The sequence below is a fragment of the Nelumbo lutea genome, chromosome 1 (assembly GCF_056320005.1).
Source record: "Nelumbo lutea isolate HS-2025 chromosome 1, American lotus-T2T, whole genome shotgun sequence".
Taxonomy (NCBI): Eukaryota; Viridiplantae; Streptophyta; class Magnoliopsida; order Proteales; family Nelumbonaceae; genus Nelumbo; species Nelumbo lutea.
In genome coordinates this window covers 171,255,712-171,268,958 of record NC_142684.1, presented here as the reverse complement: position 1 = coordinate 171,268,958, position 13,247 = coordinate 171,255,712, and the positions used below count along the sequence as shown (strand labels likewise).

At 36.3% G+C, this 13,247-nt stretch overlaps 1 protein-coding gene across 4 annotated transcripts; it reads left to right on the top strand.

Annotated features, from left to right (window-relative positions):
* The first annotated feature begins 4,786 nt into the window (after positions 1 to 4,786).
* Positions 4,787 to 12,614, top strand: LOC148879166 (protein tesmin/TSO1-like CXC 2). 4 transcript variants are annotated; one of them, XM_088960595.1, is made up of 10 exons: positions 4,787 to 5,198; positions 6,521 to 6,681; positions 6,781 to 7,564; positions 9,050 to 9,531; positions 9,659 to 9,733; positions 11,011 to 11,191; positions 11,285 to 11,380; positions 11,461 to 11,527; positions 11,803 to 11,965; positions 12,049 to 12,614. In XM_088960595.1, the coding sequence occupies exons 1-10, from the start codon at positions 5,148 to 5,150 to the stop codon at positions 12,419 to 12,421; spliced, it is 2,433 nt and encodes an 810-aa protein (XP_088816721.1). In that variant the 5' UTR covers positions 4,787 to 5,147; the 3' UTR covers positions 12,422 to 12,614. The 4 variants fall into 4 exon arrangements, with proteins under 4 accessions (XP_088816721.1, XP_088816723.1, XP_088816724.1 ...); XM_088960597.1 differs by having other exon boundaries at positions 4,792 to 4,889; XM_088960598.1 differs by having other exon boundaries at positions 4,952 to 5,198; positions 6,521 to 6,568.
* The last annotated feature ends 633 nt before the right edge of the window (positions 12,615 to 13,247 follow it).

The following is a 13,247-nucleotide window of genomic DNA, read 5'->3' as shown; positions in this document are numbered from 1 at the left end:
TAATTTGAATTGGTCTTTCGATTTTTAAAAAAATCATCAATCACAATTAAACCGAAACCAATCAATTAACTGATTGATCAGTTTGTTTTTCACCAATTTGGTTCTTCCGTTTTTTATATTTATTTATAGTATATATAATATTATATATATTTATATAATTTTCATTGCATATATATAGATACAACGCAATGAAATTGTATACGGGCTTATAAAAAAATCACCGTTTTTTAATATGGTTTACCAAAACGGAAACAATATCTTTAATTAACTGGGTTTTTCAGTTTGGTTCGATTGTACGGTTTTTTATGAAACAAATCCCTCTATCCTTAATGGATCAATATTCACCACAAATTAATCAACTAGAGTCTGAGTGGTTTTAATTGTTGGTCTCAATAGCCTAAGTGATAAGGGTGAGCGGGTGACCACCAAACCCAAGGATATGGGATGTGTACTAGATCATGATGGAAATCGTTTTTATTACCTTCAAGTTTCATTCATAATTAATTGTTAATTTGATTTTGATGCTAACTAACTTCATTTGCTTTTATGCCTTGTTAAGCTTAAAAAAAGGGTAAATTTCTGAAAATTCCCCTAAAGTTTTTGACGTTGTTGAAACATTTCTTGAAGTTTGATAATTGTAAAAAAAAAAAAAAAAGCAAACTTTATGAATAATAATAAAAATAAATAAAGTTGCAGCTTTATCTTTGAGCGATTGACATGAAGGGCAAATTTGAAAAATATATCAATATTGGACGGGGGTTTGGGGAGAAATTCATATGAAGATAAAATTTGGAAAATAAACATTTTAGTCAAAAAATAATGGTATGGGTATTTTAGACATTTTCATGTCTTTTTTAAGAGGATTCTAACAAAGGCAGCGGTGATCATTTCAGCCTGTCCCGAAAATTACTGGCTTGGGCCTGGGTTTTGTGCTCAGACCCAGCCCGGGCCTAGGCCCATATCAAGCCCACAAATTTTAGGGCTAGGCTTGGGCTTAATACTTCAAGCCCGACCCGCATATATTTAAACTTACACATTTTGTGTATAATGTATACATATGTATACATGTCATTCTACATTATATTTTATATTTTATATATAATGTATAATTTATATTATATGTGATATTTTATATTATATAATATATAAAATAAAAGTTTATATGCATGCTATGTCATTTAATATAAAAATATTATAGACATGTAATTGGTACGGAATCAGGCCCGACCCAAGCCTGGGCCTAAGCTATAGCCCTTATCATAAGTGCAAAGCCCCGGCCCGGCCCATGATCACCCCTAAACAAAGGGAATCTACTTGTAATTACCAAACTTTAGGGGAGGTTTCAACAATTTATCCAAAAAAAACTTCATTTTCTTTATTTTTCTTTTAGGTTGCGTTTGGAAGAGGTGTAAAATCGAAGCGGGGTAAACTTTACACACTGGTTTGATTTTGCAAGCATTTGGTAAACATGTAATTTTACACTGATAATTGATGTAAAATTACATGTTACCGTTGAATTACATCGATAATCGATATAAATATGTCAAAATTTTCGATGTATTTATTACATCTCTCTCTCTCTCTCTCTCTCTCTCTCTCTCTCTCTTCTTCTTCTTCTTCTTCTTCTTCTCTCGCTTGCTCGCTCACTCTCTCTCTTCTTCTTCTTCCCCCTCCCCTTTTTTCTCTTTCCGTCACTGCCACTGCTGTTGTAGTGGCAGATCTGAACCCACATTTGAAGGGGGAGCCGGAGAGGACCCAGAAGTTGTGAGTGATCTCTCTCTCTTCTCCTTCTCTCTTCTTCTTCCTCTTCCCCCCTTTTTTTCTAGTGGCAGATCTGAACCCACATTTGAAGGGAGAGCCGGAGAGGACCCAGAAGTTGCGATTGATCTCTCTCTCTCTTCTCCTCTCTTCTTCTTCCTCTTCCCCCCTTTTTTTCTCTTTCCGTCATTGTTGTTGCAACCAATTGCAGCGGCAGATCTCAACCCACCTCCGAACTGCAATTCATGACTTCCTCCCTCCGGAAGTCTATCAAGTCCTAAAACGCCTCTTCTTAAACCTTTTCACTTCTCTGCAACCCAGAGTCTCCATTCTTATTGAAGAGTACGGCAACTCTTACAAGAAAATTCTTAAAGTAAGAAGGACCAAGGTGGGGAGAGGAAAATTCGGATGGGGCATGGAAAACCCATCCCCCACCTCGCCTTGTTGCCATTCCTAAGCTGTATTATATGAGTAAAGATCTTTTACACCTAATCTAATCATTCACGTTGCAATATGCTACAAATGCATCCATGTAAGATTGCTAATAACCAATCAATGCTGGTTTGTTCAGTCCTGATTGGTTATGTAGCCCATTTTAACCAATAGATGCAGGCACTATTTTAACCAAAATAAGTACTCGCTTGGGAGGGCTTTCATGTAGTGTGTGTTTGGCTCCATAGGTGTTTTGATAAACGATGTCATGTCATCGCCAAATCAGCAATTTTCTCATCATATGCATTCGTACTCATAGATGTTGTATGTATTTGGTATAGATTTTGTTTATTAAATAAACATTTGTACATGATTTGTCTTCAAAGCCAAGAAAAGTACTTGATAAACCGTTTATTGACAATTAAGCACCACTAGGCACCACATCAACAGAACAATGAATAAACACTCAACCATAGGAGGAAGCGTTAAAATGAAGCTTCCCCCAATGGTTAGTGTGCATATAAATCAAGACCAACTTTAGTGAATATCTATGCGTACGGATGAACATGATGAGAAAAATAATGATTCAATGATGACATGGCGGCATTTATCAAAATGCCTATCACAAAACACCTGGGGAACCAAACATACGCATTCACAAAAGTTGGTCTTGATTTATGTGCACACCAATCGTTGGGGGAAGCTTCATTTTAACGCTTCCCCCAACGGTTGAGCGTTTATTCACTGTTCTGTTGATGTGGTGCCTAATGGCACCTAGTGGCACTTAGTTGTCAAAAAGTGGTGTATCAAGTACTTTTCTCTACTTTGAAGACAAATCAACCACAACCATTTTTTTAATAAACAGAAACTATACCAAACATATAAGTAGTGGCTTCCAATGTTCCATGAGATGAGAAACCAAAAACACCATAAAGTTGTGTTTGTTAAAAACTCAAAAAGCTAGAATTACACTTATAAAAGCCGTAAAATCCACTTTTTGGTGATGCTATCTCACATATATAGCTTCTCCAAAGTGGCTCCACTAGCGCAACTCAACGAACATAGAATCCCTTCCAAATGGGCTCTAAGTGCTTATTGGGAAGGGCTTTCATGTAGTGGCTTTTGGCATTGTATGAGCTAAGAAACCTAAAAATTTGTAAAGTCCTATTTGGTCAAATCCGAAAAATTGGAAATAGGCTTACATGAGCCCAAAAACTAAATTTCCAATGAATCTATTGTAGGTAGCTTCTTGAAAACGACTATATCCTAGGTTGAGCAAATGGATAGGTTCTACCTGGAATTAAATGGAACCAACCTTTTGAATTGTCCTTGAACCTACCTTACCCTCTCTATTACAAAGTAGGGTCTGATTCTAAATTCTTGGAACCAATCCCCACCCAAGTCAGTTTTGGGGTGTAGGAGTTTACCTCACCCAAACTGCCTAAATGAACTACCCTTGGTTGGCCTTGGTGGAATTGGCTTTAAAACCAAATATGCCTTGAAATAAATCCCAAAATACTTTTAAAAATGTGAAAATTTGAATGAAAGCACTCGTGATTACAAAAGGCTATGGTCTTACCTGACCGACCATTGAGATACTTATGTGATTTGATCATTTTTTCATATAATATTTGAATGTGTATAATATATAATGTAATATTTACAAAATTTAAATTACATGCAATAATAAGTTTTGAACCATAATCTATATTATATTATTCAACTTAATCAACAGTGATAATATAAGTTTTGAAGTATATATTAGGGATTTTTGGACTACAATCCCACTCAGAAATCGAATTTGCAGCCCCCTCCTAGTCTACTAGTAACTCCCCTATAAACCGCATCCTGCCCGTGAATTTAACAACAATCCACGGGCAGGATTCAGTCTACCACTAGTCTACTACTAACTCCACCTAGGGGTGGATTGAACGGTAAAAACCCCATATTATGATTATAAAAAATCAAGTTTTTTAAAGAACATGTTTCAATTTTTCTTGGAAAGAAGAAGAGTAATAAAACAACTAAGGCCAGAATGGACATTTATAGAATAAGTTCTGGTTCCAAAAACCTAAAAATGACCCCTATACGGTAAGTTCCCATTCTCACTATCAACTTAATTCACTCACCAAAATGGCCCTGTTAAATGTACTCTTGACAAATTTTTGGAGAGTCTAGATTTCCTCCCAACAAAAAACTGTCCCAACACGTTCGAGCATGAAATTTTTAACACCTCCCATAATACCTACAATGATTTGAACAATCCTGTGACGAGAAAATCCGCACTCTAAACTCCCTAAATTTTACGACGCAATCTGAGAAATGACATAAACAGAATATGCTGTATGAGTGTATGACCAATGATTTGAGCACTCCTCTCATTTCTCATTTACCCCTGTAACTGTAATGCCCCAAATCATTATCGTTTGTCATAAGGTCGTAACGCTGGGCTGGTGCTGAAAAAAGAAGCAAATAATAATTATTACACACGATTGTCATCTTAATTAAAATAAAATTATTTTATCATTATTACAGCTAATGTTAGAAAGCAACGTTCCACGCACACTAAAAAATGAAAAAGAAAGAGAATAGAAGCGGGATGCGGGAAGCTGACGGTCCTCAGAAATGAGATGACACAGTCGCACCCAACGTGGCAAAGCTCACGGTAAAAGTTACGATGATGAGAGAGATAGAGAGAAGTAAGAACAAGTGTAGAAGTAGAACCACCGAGTTTTCTTTTTCCACTTGGAAGAAAAAATCGTTTTTTTTTTTTTTTTAATATGGTGGTAGGGTCGGGTTATTACCACGAGAAAATCTTCATCTTCCCGCCTTGTGCTACTGCTTGAATCTTCACTGTATAGTGAATAGCAAGCGAGCGAGAAAGAGAGAGGGAAAAGAGAGTGAGAGCCACAGAGCGATGTGGAAGAGCTCTCCCAGCTCTCCAAGCATCCCTCGCCATGGATACGCCCGATAGGAACCAGATCGGCACTCCAATTTCCAAATTCGAGGTGATTCCATGGCTTTTGGTGCTCTTAATTTTGCTTCTGGTTTTTTTTTTTTTCTTTTTCTACTTACTGGTTTACACTGGTTTTTGGATTTTCTTTTGTTTCGATTTGGGACATGAAGCTGTTTGAGCTCCTCGGTATTGTTTCGTCTTTGAGTTTGGTTAATTTCAGAGTTTTTTTTTTTTTTTTTACCAAAAAAGAAATAATTGTCAAAGTATGCAGCTTTGATATTTTTGGATTTCTTTTTTGTGATAACGATCGGATCTCTGTTACCTGGTGCCTGTTTTCATGGCGTTTGATGTGTTCATGTGATGCATTTTGAAGATTTGATTGTTTTTTCTCGTGTTCTTTCAATGCGTTCGGGTTGGTTCAGGCCGTGGAGATTTTAAGTGGGATTAGGGTTTTCCTTCCTAGTATGAGGTGCTTTCTTCTACTTCATAGCAATGCATGCCGAATATGCTTTATGGTATTTGATTTTCCAACCGTCTCCTTCTTCATTTGTCGGAAGACGAGATTATTTCAATGTCAATTTGCTGTAATTATCTCTATTTGTAGTCTGGTTTTCTTACTCCTCCATCTTCCTCTGATGCTTGTGAAACTTTTGGATCCAGTATTGCATTTTTGTCTCCTCTTTTCCTTTTTTATCTGATCTCTCTAAGGTTTACTGCATGTACTTGATTAGAGGTTTCTCTAATCTCTACTCAGTTCTTACCGTGTCCCCGCTACATCTTCACTGAGGTTTTCTACTGATTTGTTTTTAATTTTCCAACTTTTATTCTTATGTTTCTGGAACTTAAGTTTTGGTGGAATTTCGTAAATGTTTTACCCTGCTTTAAGTTCCAAGCCAACTTTATGCCATTTTTCCAGTAGGGGAAGTTCCTCTTTTAAGTTTTCTGCTCGTTAACATGTTAGCGTTGTCCATTGAGTCCTATTGACTTCTGTAAACTCTGGGATAGATTTTTGCGAGGCAGATTAATATTTTAACGTCTTTCTGATAAGCATCTTCAACATTCCTTGCACTCTTAGGACAACTCTCTGCATTTTCTAAATTTCTTTTTTATGATTTGTATTATCATGTGTGCCATTTGTGCCTTATTCTAATCACTTGGTTTACCACGTCTTTACTTTTTCTGCATGGTACCCTTTAAAATTCTTAAGCCTTAACAGGCAGGCTGTCCATATTGTTTTAAGCTTCCTATGTAATTTTTTTCCTCTTTGCTTATTTTCATATTATGTCATTTCTCTTTTCTTGTTTTCTGTTGTTGATTTCCCATATTTTCCAAAGTTGGAAGGCTGTTTTGAAATAAAGTTTCTGTTTTGTGCAGGATTCTCCTGTCTTCAACTATATCAACAGCCTTTCTCCCATTAAACCAGTTAAGTCTGTACATATTACCCACACATTCAACTCCCTGAACTTTGCATCCATTCCATCTGTATTTACTTCACCACATATTAGTTCTCAGAAGGAATCAAGATTCTTGAGGAGGTAAAAAGTACTTCTGGATGTATTTATGCAAATTAAAGCCATTCTGTATCCCAGTTCTGTTGATTTACTCTTTCACAAATTTATTCCATTTGTCTTCAGGCATCATTTCTCAGACCCTTTGAAATCTGAGTTTCCCGACAACAGAACTGGAGGCAGAGCAAGTGCAGGCGTGTTGGAAGATGTTGATTTGTCTGATTGCTCAGCTGATCAACAAGGATGTTTTGCTCCAGAGCGTCCTATTAGGGGGGTCACTATGGAGCCACAAGATGAGAATTCAAATCTAGCTATTGAGCTGCCAAGGACATTGAGGTATGATTGTGGTAGCCCTGACAATGGCTTAATGCCTTGCCATGGTATTAAAACCAACCCTGTGCCAGAAATTGCTGGAACACCAGTATCACTGGTTCAAATTGTCCAAGAGTTCTCAGAAGAAAGATGCTCATTTGAAACTGAAGCAAACTTACAGGAGATATGTCAGGCTGATCAAAACAAAGAAGAGGGTCCAGGATGTGATTGGGAGAATTTGATATCTGATGCTACAGATCTATTAATTTTTGATTCTTCCACTGATACAGAGGTTCCTAAGGGACATGATCAGAAATTAGTGGATCCTGTCACTAATTCCTTAACTTCTCTTGTGTCAAAGTTTCCACAAGATACTACCAATGATTTGCATAAAAGCGAATCTGTTGGTCTGGTTGGCTCCTATGAACAAAATGAAATGGAAGATCCTTCAACTCAACCGGGAGAAGTTGTAGAGCAGAAGGAAACAGAGCAAACACCGCATATCCTTTCAACTACAATTTTGAATAAGCAAGCAAATGGTGATTCAAGTGAGAAAATGGATGACAAAGCAGGAAGTATCATTCCATTTGGTTGCAAGGTAAATGTTCCAACTAGGTTGGTTATGTGACTTCGGTTATGTTGCATGTGTTCAACAATTGTTTTTTACCTTCATTCTTAACTTTATTTGTTATTACAGGGGTTCAATTTGGTAATGGTTTTCCAACTTGTGTGGAAAATATTTGTCCATTGTTGGTGTTAATGAATTATTCTGATTTTGGATTGATCTGTTTTATTTTTTGAGCACTGTGTATCTAATATTGACATTTATCATATTGTGTACACTTTCTTTTGTGAGTTATTTTCTTTCCGGCATGTTCTTTTTTTCCTCAAAATGTTTTTACTGGAAGAGTTGAGGTCTCTAAAAACATAACAGCAGGAGGAGATTCCAATAACTGAAATTACTTTATAAATTAATGAATTAGAGGTCAGGCTGAAATGCCTGCGGTGATCTTACAATGACTGTATTTTTTGATCAGCCATATAGTTACGGTAAACTAATAATGCTCAAATTAACATAAGCACATTTAGAACATTTTAAATGAATGCCCTTAAACCTGGATCTCAAACTCTGGAGTCAAAACACTTGATATTATAGAAAGACGGGCACATATAAAAGCTGATTTCTTCCCTGTCATTAATGATCACATACTGTTTTCATGTGTTTTGTCTGTTCAGGACGCATGGTATTTTGTAGGTCAAATTATGATTTAACTGTTGAAGTGATGAATCAAAAGTGATGAATCAAATTATGATTTGTCTGTTCAGGACGCATGGTATTTTGTAGGTCAAATTATGATTTAGTATAGGGAAAATTGGTATGTCAATTCTTGCTTGTCCAATTTGTTGACTGCACTAAAAAACAAGTGACACCTGGAAATTAAGTGATGAACCAATGGTAACATGAATTGGGGGAATATTGAATTATCGATTCCACATCAATGGATATACTAAGATAAGAAACCATTTAATATATAAATTTACTAGATAGCACGGAAGACTGATCCCTTTTCTCCTTTCCAATGATGGGAACATGGCTCTGTAGCCTGTAGGCCAACAGCTAAGCCCTATTAAATTGTTGGTCGGCACTTGAGAAGCTCTTTGACCTAACTGCCTCTATTGCTTGTTTCATTGGCAAATACAGAATTAGTCGTCTCTTCCTGTTGTGATTCCTATGAAAGTTGATGTGAAATTGTTGCACGGTGAAAAATGTTTGTATACAAATATATGGATAATTAGGGTCACCTTGGGAGTAATGTAGAAAATTTTATGAGGTCACTTTTTAAATAGTTTTTGGGAATTTATTTGACTGACCTTTTTAGTACTATTTCCACCTCAGGAACCTCTTTGATATTCTTTTTGTTTTCCATTTCAACTAAGTGATGTTCAATTAGGGCAAGGTTAATTTGCAGTTCCAAACCTTGATTTAATCTTTCTCGTATCATTAGATTATATGCAAGAAGTGCTTATGAATAACATTTTTTATTTTATAATAAGGCATTAAGTGGTTTACTTGTTTCTGTAGGTCAACTCTATTCACCACCGTGGTATGCGAAGGCGTTGTCTAGTTTTTGAGATTTCAGGAGTTCATAAAAAGAAACTGGACAATGATTCCAATAGCAGTGATTCAATCTCATCTCAATCTGATGGAAAAAATGTATCCGATGATAAGCAGCTGGTTCCTATTAAGCCTGGAAGTGGTTCTTCACCATGTATCCTTCCTGGTATTGGTTTGCACTTGAATGCACTGGCAACTACATCAAAGGACTGTAGAGTTGTCAAGCATGAAACTCTGCCTTCTGGAAGAAAGCTTATAAGCATGCCAAGTTCCATTGCCTCTTTTCATTCTTTTCCACCTTCAAATCCTCTAAAACCCATTGCTCTGAATTCCATGGAGGGAGACAGAGGTCCATCTGACAAAGAAGTTCAAGTCAAGCAAGATGCTTCTCAGGCATCTGCATTTGGAGTTAGTGAAGAGTTTAATCAGAGTAGCCCCAAAAAGAAGAGGCATGTGTCTTTTCTTGGTGCAACTTCCTCTTTCTCCTTGATATCTGTGATGTTTGCTCAGGCTCAACTTCCTTTTTCTCCTTTTCCTCGAATTATGGATTTTAATTCAAGGTTTAATATCATGCAGGCGCAGATTAGAACATGTGGGAGAAAGCGACGCCTGCAAGCGCTGTAACTGTAAGAAGTCAAAATGCTTGAAGCTGTAAGTTTCTTACATCTACTTTGTTTGCTGTTAAAAAACTCAAGGATTCGGGGTAACTTTGCTTACTTATTGTTCAGCACAAACCATTTTCCTTGTATACCTGATGGTTCTAAGTAATTGAGACGTCTCATAGCTTTAGTATTTGAGAGTTTGATATCTTGGATGGCTTGCTGTCTACCTGATATTGTCAAGTACTTAGATGCATTGCTATTTGTACAGTTTCAAGTCTTGGCCAAGTTTCACAATGAGTCATTTCTGTCTGTTGGATGGGCTCAGAGAACATCCTCCCATGTCTTTGGCTTCTTTAAGCAGAAATTTGCTGATAGAAATATGTTTTCTTAGATAATGGTATGCTTTGCCTTGGGTATTGAAGGAAATTAAACAGAAGGGATTTCAAAGCAGTTATTCAATGGCCTCTCTAGCTGAAGGCCTTGTTTCTTTAGACACCTCAAGAGTGAAGCCAAATCTTTGTCATTCTAAACACAATAAGGTGGATGCGGGTTAAATCTGAAGCTTTGCTAATTGAATTGGATTCAGATGTAGCTGGATCCGATCCAACTACAATCCAATCACAACCTTATATCTCAGCTAGATCAGATATGAGAAGGGAGTTTTTTTGTATAATTAAAACTCTATGCAAATTTAGATTATTCTGATTGATGGATTGGAGCTGTACTTTTTTTTTCTCTTCTTTTACTTTTAGCAAATTTCTGTGCTTCCTCTTATCATTTCATTTATGCATGTCTTTGGACATGTTAATATATGATTCAGTTACCTTTTGGAAATAAAAGGAACTATAGCCAACAAGGTCTCTTCTGAAGCACCCAAGAAACATTGTTTGCTATGATTTCTTACTATACATTTCAACTTTCTATGGAGGCTTCTTCGTTTGCATGTAATTTGCATTTACTTTTATGCCTGCTAGGCTTGTATAATCTTGAACCATGTTTACTTTCTTTAATATTTTCTGTTACATAGGAAAATTATGTTACTTGATGACGTCAGTTCTTATGTGCTTAATGATGGAGATACATAGGCAATTTCTTCATTGTTTAAGTGGAAAGTTCTTTGGATCCTATGATCTTATGTTCAAAATTCTGCCACATGTAATATTATTGTTTATTTATTATTGGATGATAAAGTCCAGTTTGAATTGGATGATGCATCAGCAATATTATTGTTTATTTATTTGTACCTAAATGATTTTGCTAGGAACTTGTGTTTCATTCCCTACTAAACTGTGCTCATCTTTTAACAAATGGAATTTTCTCATGTAGTTACTGTGAGTGCTTTGCTGCTGGTGTCTACTGTGTGGAGCCTTGTTCATGTCAAGAATGTTTTAACAAGCCCATTCATGAAGATACTGTTCTAGCAACTCGCAAACAGATCGAATCTCGCAACCCCCTAGCATTTGCTCCAAAAGTTATTAGGACCTCTGAGAATACTTCAGAAACTGGGGTTAGAAAATAAATCTGAACTGTTCTTTTTTACTCACCTGACAATCTTGAATTGCTGTTAAACAATTATTTGTTTGCCCCCTTCTTCCTGCAGGATGATTCTAACAAAACTCCAGCTTCTGCACGACATAAAAGAGGATGCAACTGCAAGAAATCAAGTTGCTTAAAGAAATATTGTGAATGCTATCAGGTTTTGCTTCTGTGGCTCATTTTGTATGCTTCTCAATGTTTTATAGTTTCTGATTTAGACTTGGTGGTTTGCCTTTAAAGGGTGGTGTTGGATGCTCCATTAACTGCAGATGCGAAGGATGTAAGAATGCATTTGGTAGAAAGGATGGTGAGTGCTTTATGTGATGTCTCTAAGTCAATAAAGATCTGAAAATATTCAGCAGCTTCTTGTTTTTACAAATTTTGGAGTTTGTCGATAGTAGTTTTCTGTCGTTAGACAATTGGTTTATTTCCTTTATCAAATTTGGAATTCTTTCATCCATGCAAAGTTTGTCTATGAGATTGCCAATTGTTCTTTAACTTCTTTGCTTTCCGATTTATTGTATTAGTGGATTAAGTTAATCTTAATTCTTATTTTAAATATTTATTGTTTTTTCAATGCAGGACCTGCTCCAATAGGTACAGAAGAAGCTGAACCAGAGGAGGAAGAAACAGAAACTTGTGAAAAGAATGGTGTAGATCAAAGTGTACAGAATAATGATGTTCAAAAAGAAGAGCAACATTCAGATTCTGTCTTGCCTATAACTCCATCTTTCCAGATATGCAGGTTCGATACTCTAATGATTGTTGATTGTATTTAATGTTGTCGCTGTTGTGTTATTGAATATTGAAGTCTATGTTATACACTAGGTCATCGGTACAACTGCCATTTTCCTCCAGTGGAAAGCCACCCCGATCTTCAATACTTGCTATTGGGTCATCTCCTGGGCTGAATGCCAGTCAAAAGCCTGGAAAGTCAGATATTGTGCACTCCCAACACAAATTTGAAAAGCATTTCCAAGTCGTCCCTGAAGATGACACTCCCGAGATTCTCAAAGGTGATTGCTCACCCATCAGTGGTGTGAAGATTACTTCTCCCAACTGCAAGAGGGTCTCACCTCCACACCTTGGTTTGTCCCCTACTCGAAAGAGTGGCCGGAAGTTGATACTGCAATCTATTCCATCATTTCCACCTCTCACTCCTCACCATGAAAGCCGCGATTTTCAATTGAAGTTTAAATGAAGTGCTTCCAATCATGGTGCTGGATATGTTGTCTAGTGGTACTAGTAGTTAGGATCTGTTTAGGGTACCTGTATAATAATATTGTATTTTTTCAATGCCTTGTAATATTATACAACTACTGTAAAAGCATCTTTTTATTGTATTTCAATGTCATGTTCTCTTAATTCATTGAATTATTTGTGCTGTTGGATCCCATGTTTATCTCAAACATGCCACCATGTTTTCCACCTTCTCAAAAGCATTGGATGAATAATAAGACACAAAGTTCATTGGACAACAAAAAACAGATGAGTTTCATATTCAAAACTTTGATAATTTTCCATGATCTTATACTTCATAAAAATTTCTTCTGTTGTATTTATTGAAAATGTCGATTTGCAGTTTGCACCCTTCTTTCTTTGTTATAACTTTTGTACCGAAAACAAAAACAAAAACATGCAGAAATTGCATGTCTTTCACTGGCCTCATTGACTGGTAATTTGCCAAGTATTTAAACACTCGTGACTGCCAAAAGGACAGCCTTTTGATGGGATGTCCAGTTTGAGGGGAGTTGATGATTTTTTTTTTTGGCAAGAAACAGAACTGCTGATACGGACCTTTCTACCTACTCTGAAATTTCCTAGGGCTAGGTTTGGAAGCAGTGCAAATACAAATATGTACAGCCTAAATACATACAAAATAATACAAAATATAAGGTTTTACACTCTATATATTTGTATTTATACTCCTTCCAAACTCAGCCAGTGAACAAAGTTCTCAATAAAAAGATAATTTACATAATACTGTATTTGGGTATATGCAATACAAATGCTTGGCCCAATGCAGT

Bases quoted from the DNA above. Each gene is read 5' to 3' on its own strand.
- LOC148879166 (XM_088960595.1), top strand. From the start codon at position 5,148: ATGGATACGCCCGATAGGAACCAGATCGGCACTCCAATTTCCAAATTC. The intron at 11,528-11,802 runs GTGAGTGCTTTA...TTTTCAATGCAG, and splicing joins TGCATTTGGTAGAAAGGATG to GACCTGCTCCAATAGGTACA. The intron at 11,966-12,048 runs GTTCGATACTCT...GTTATACACTAG, and splicing joins CCATCTTTCCAGATATGCAG to GTCATCGGTACAACTGCCAT.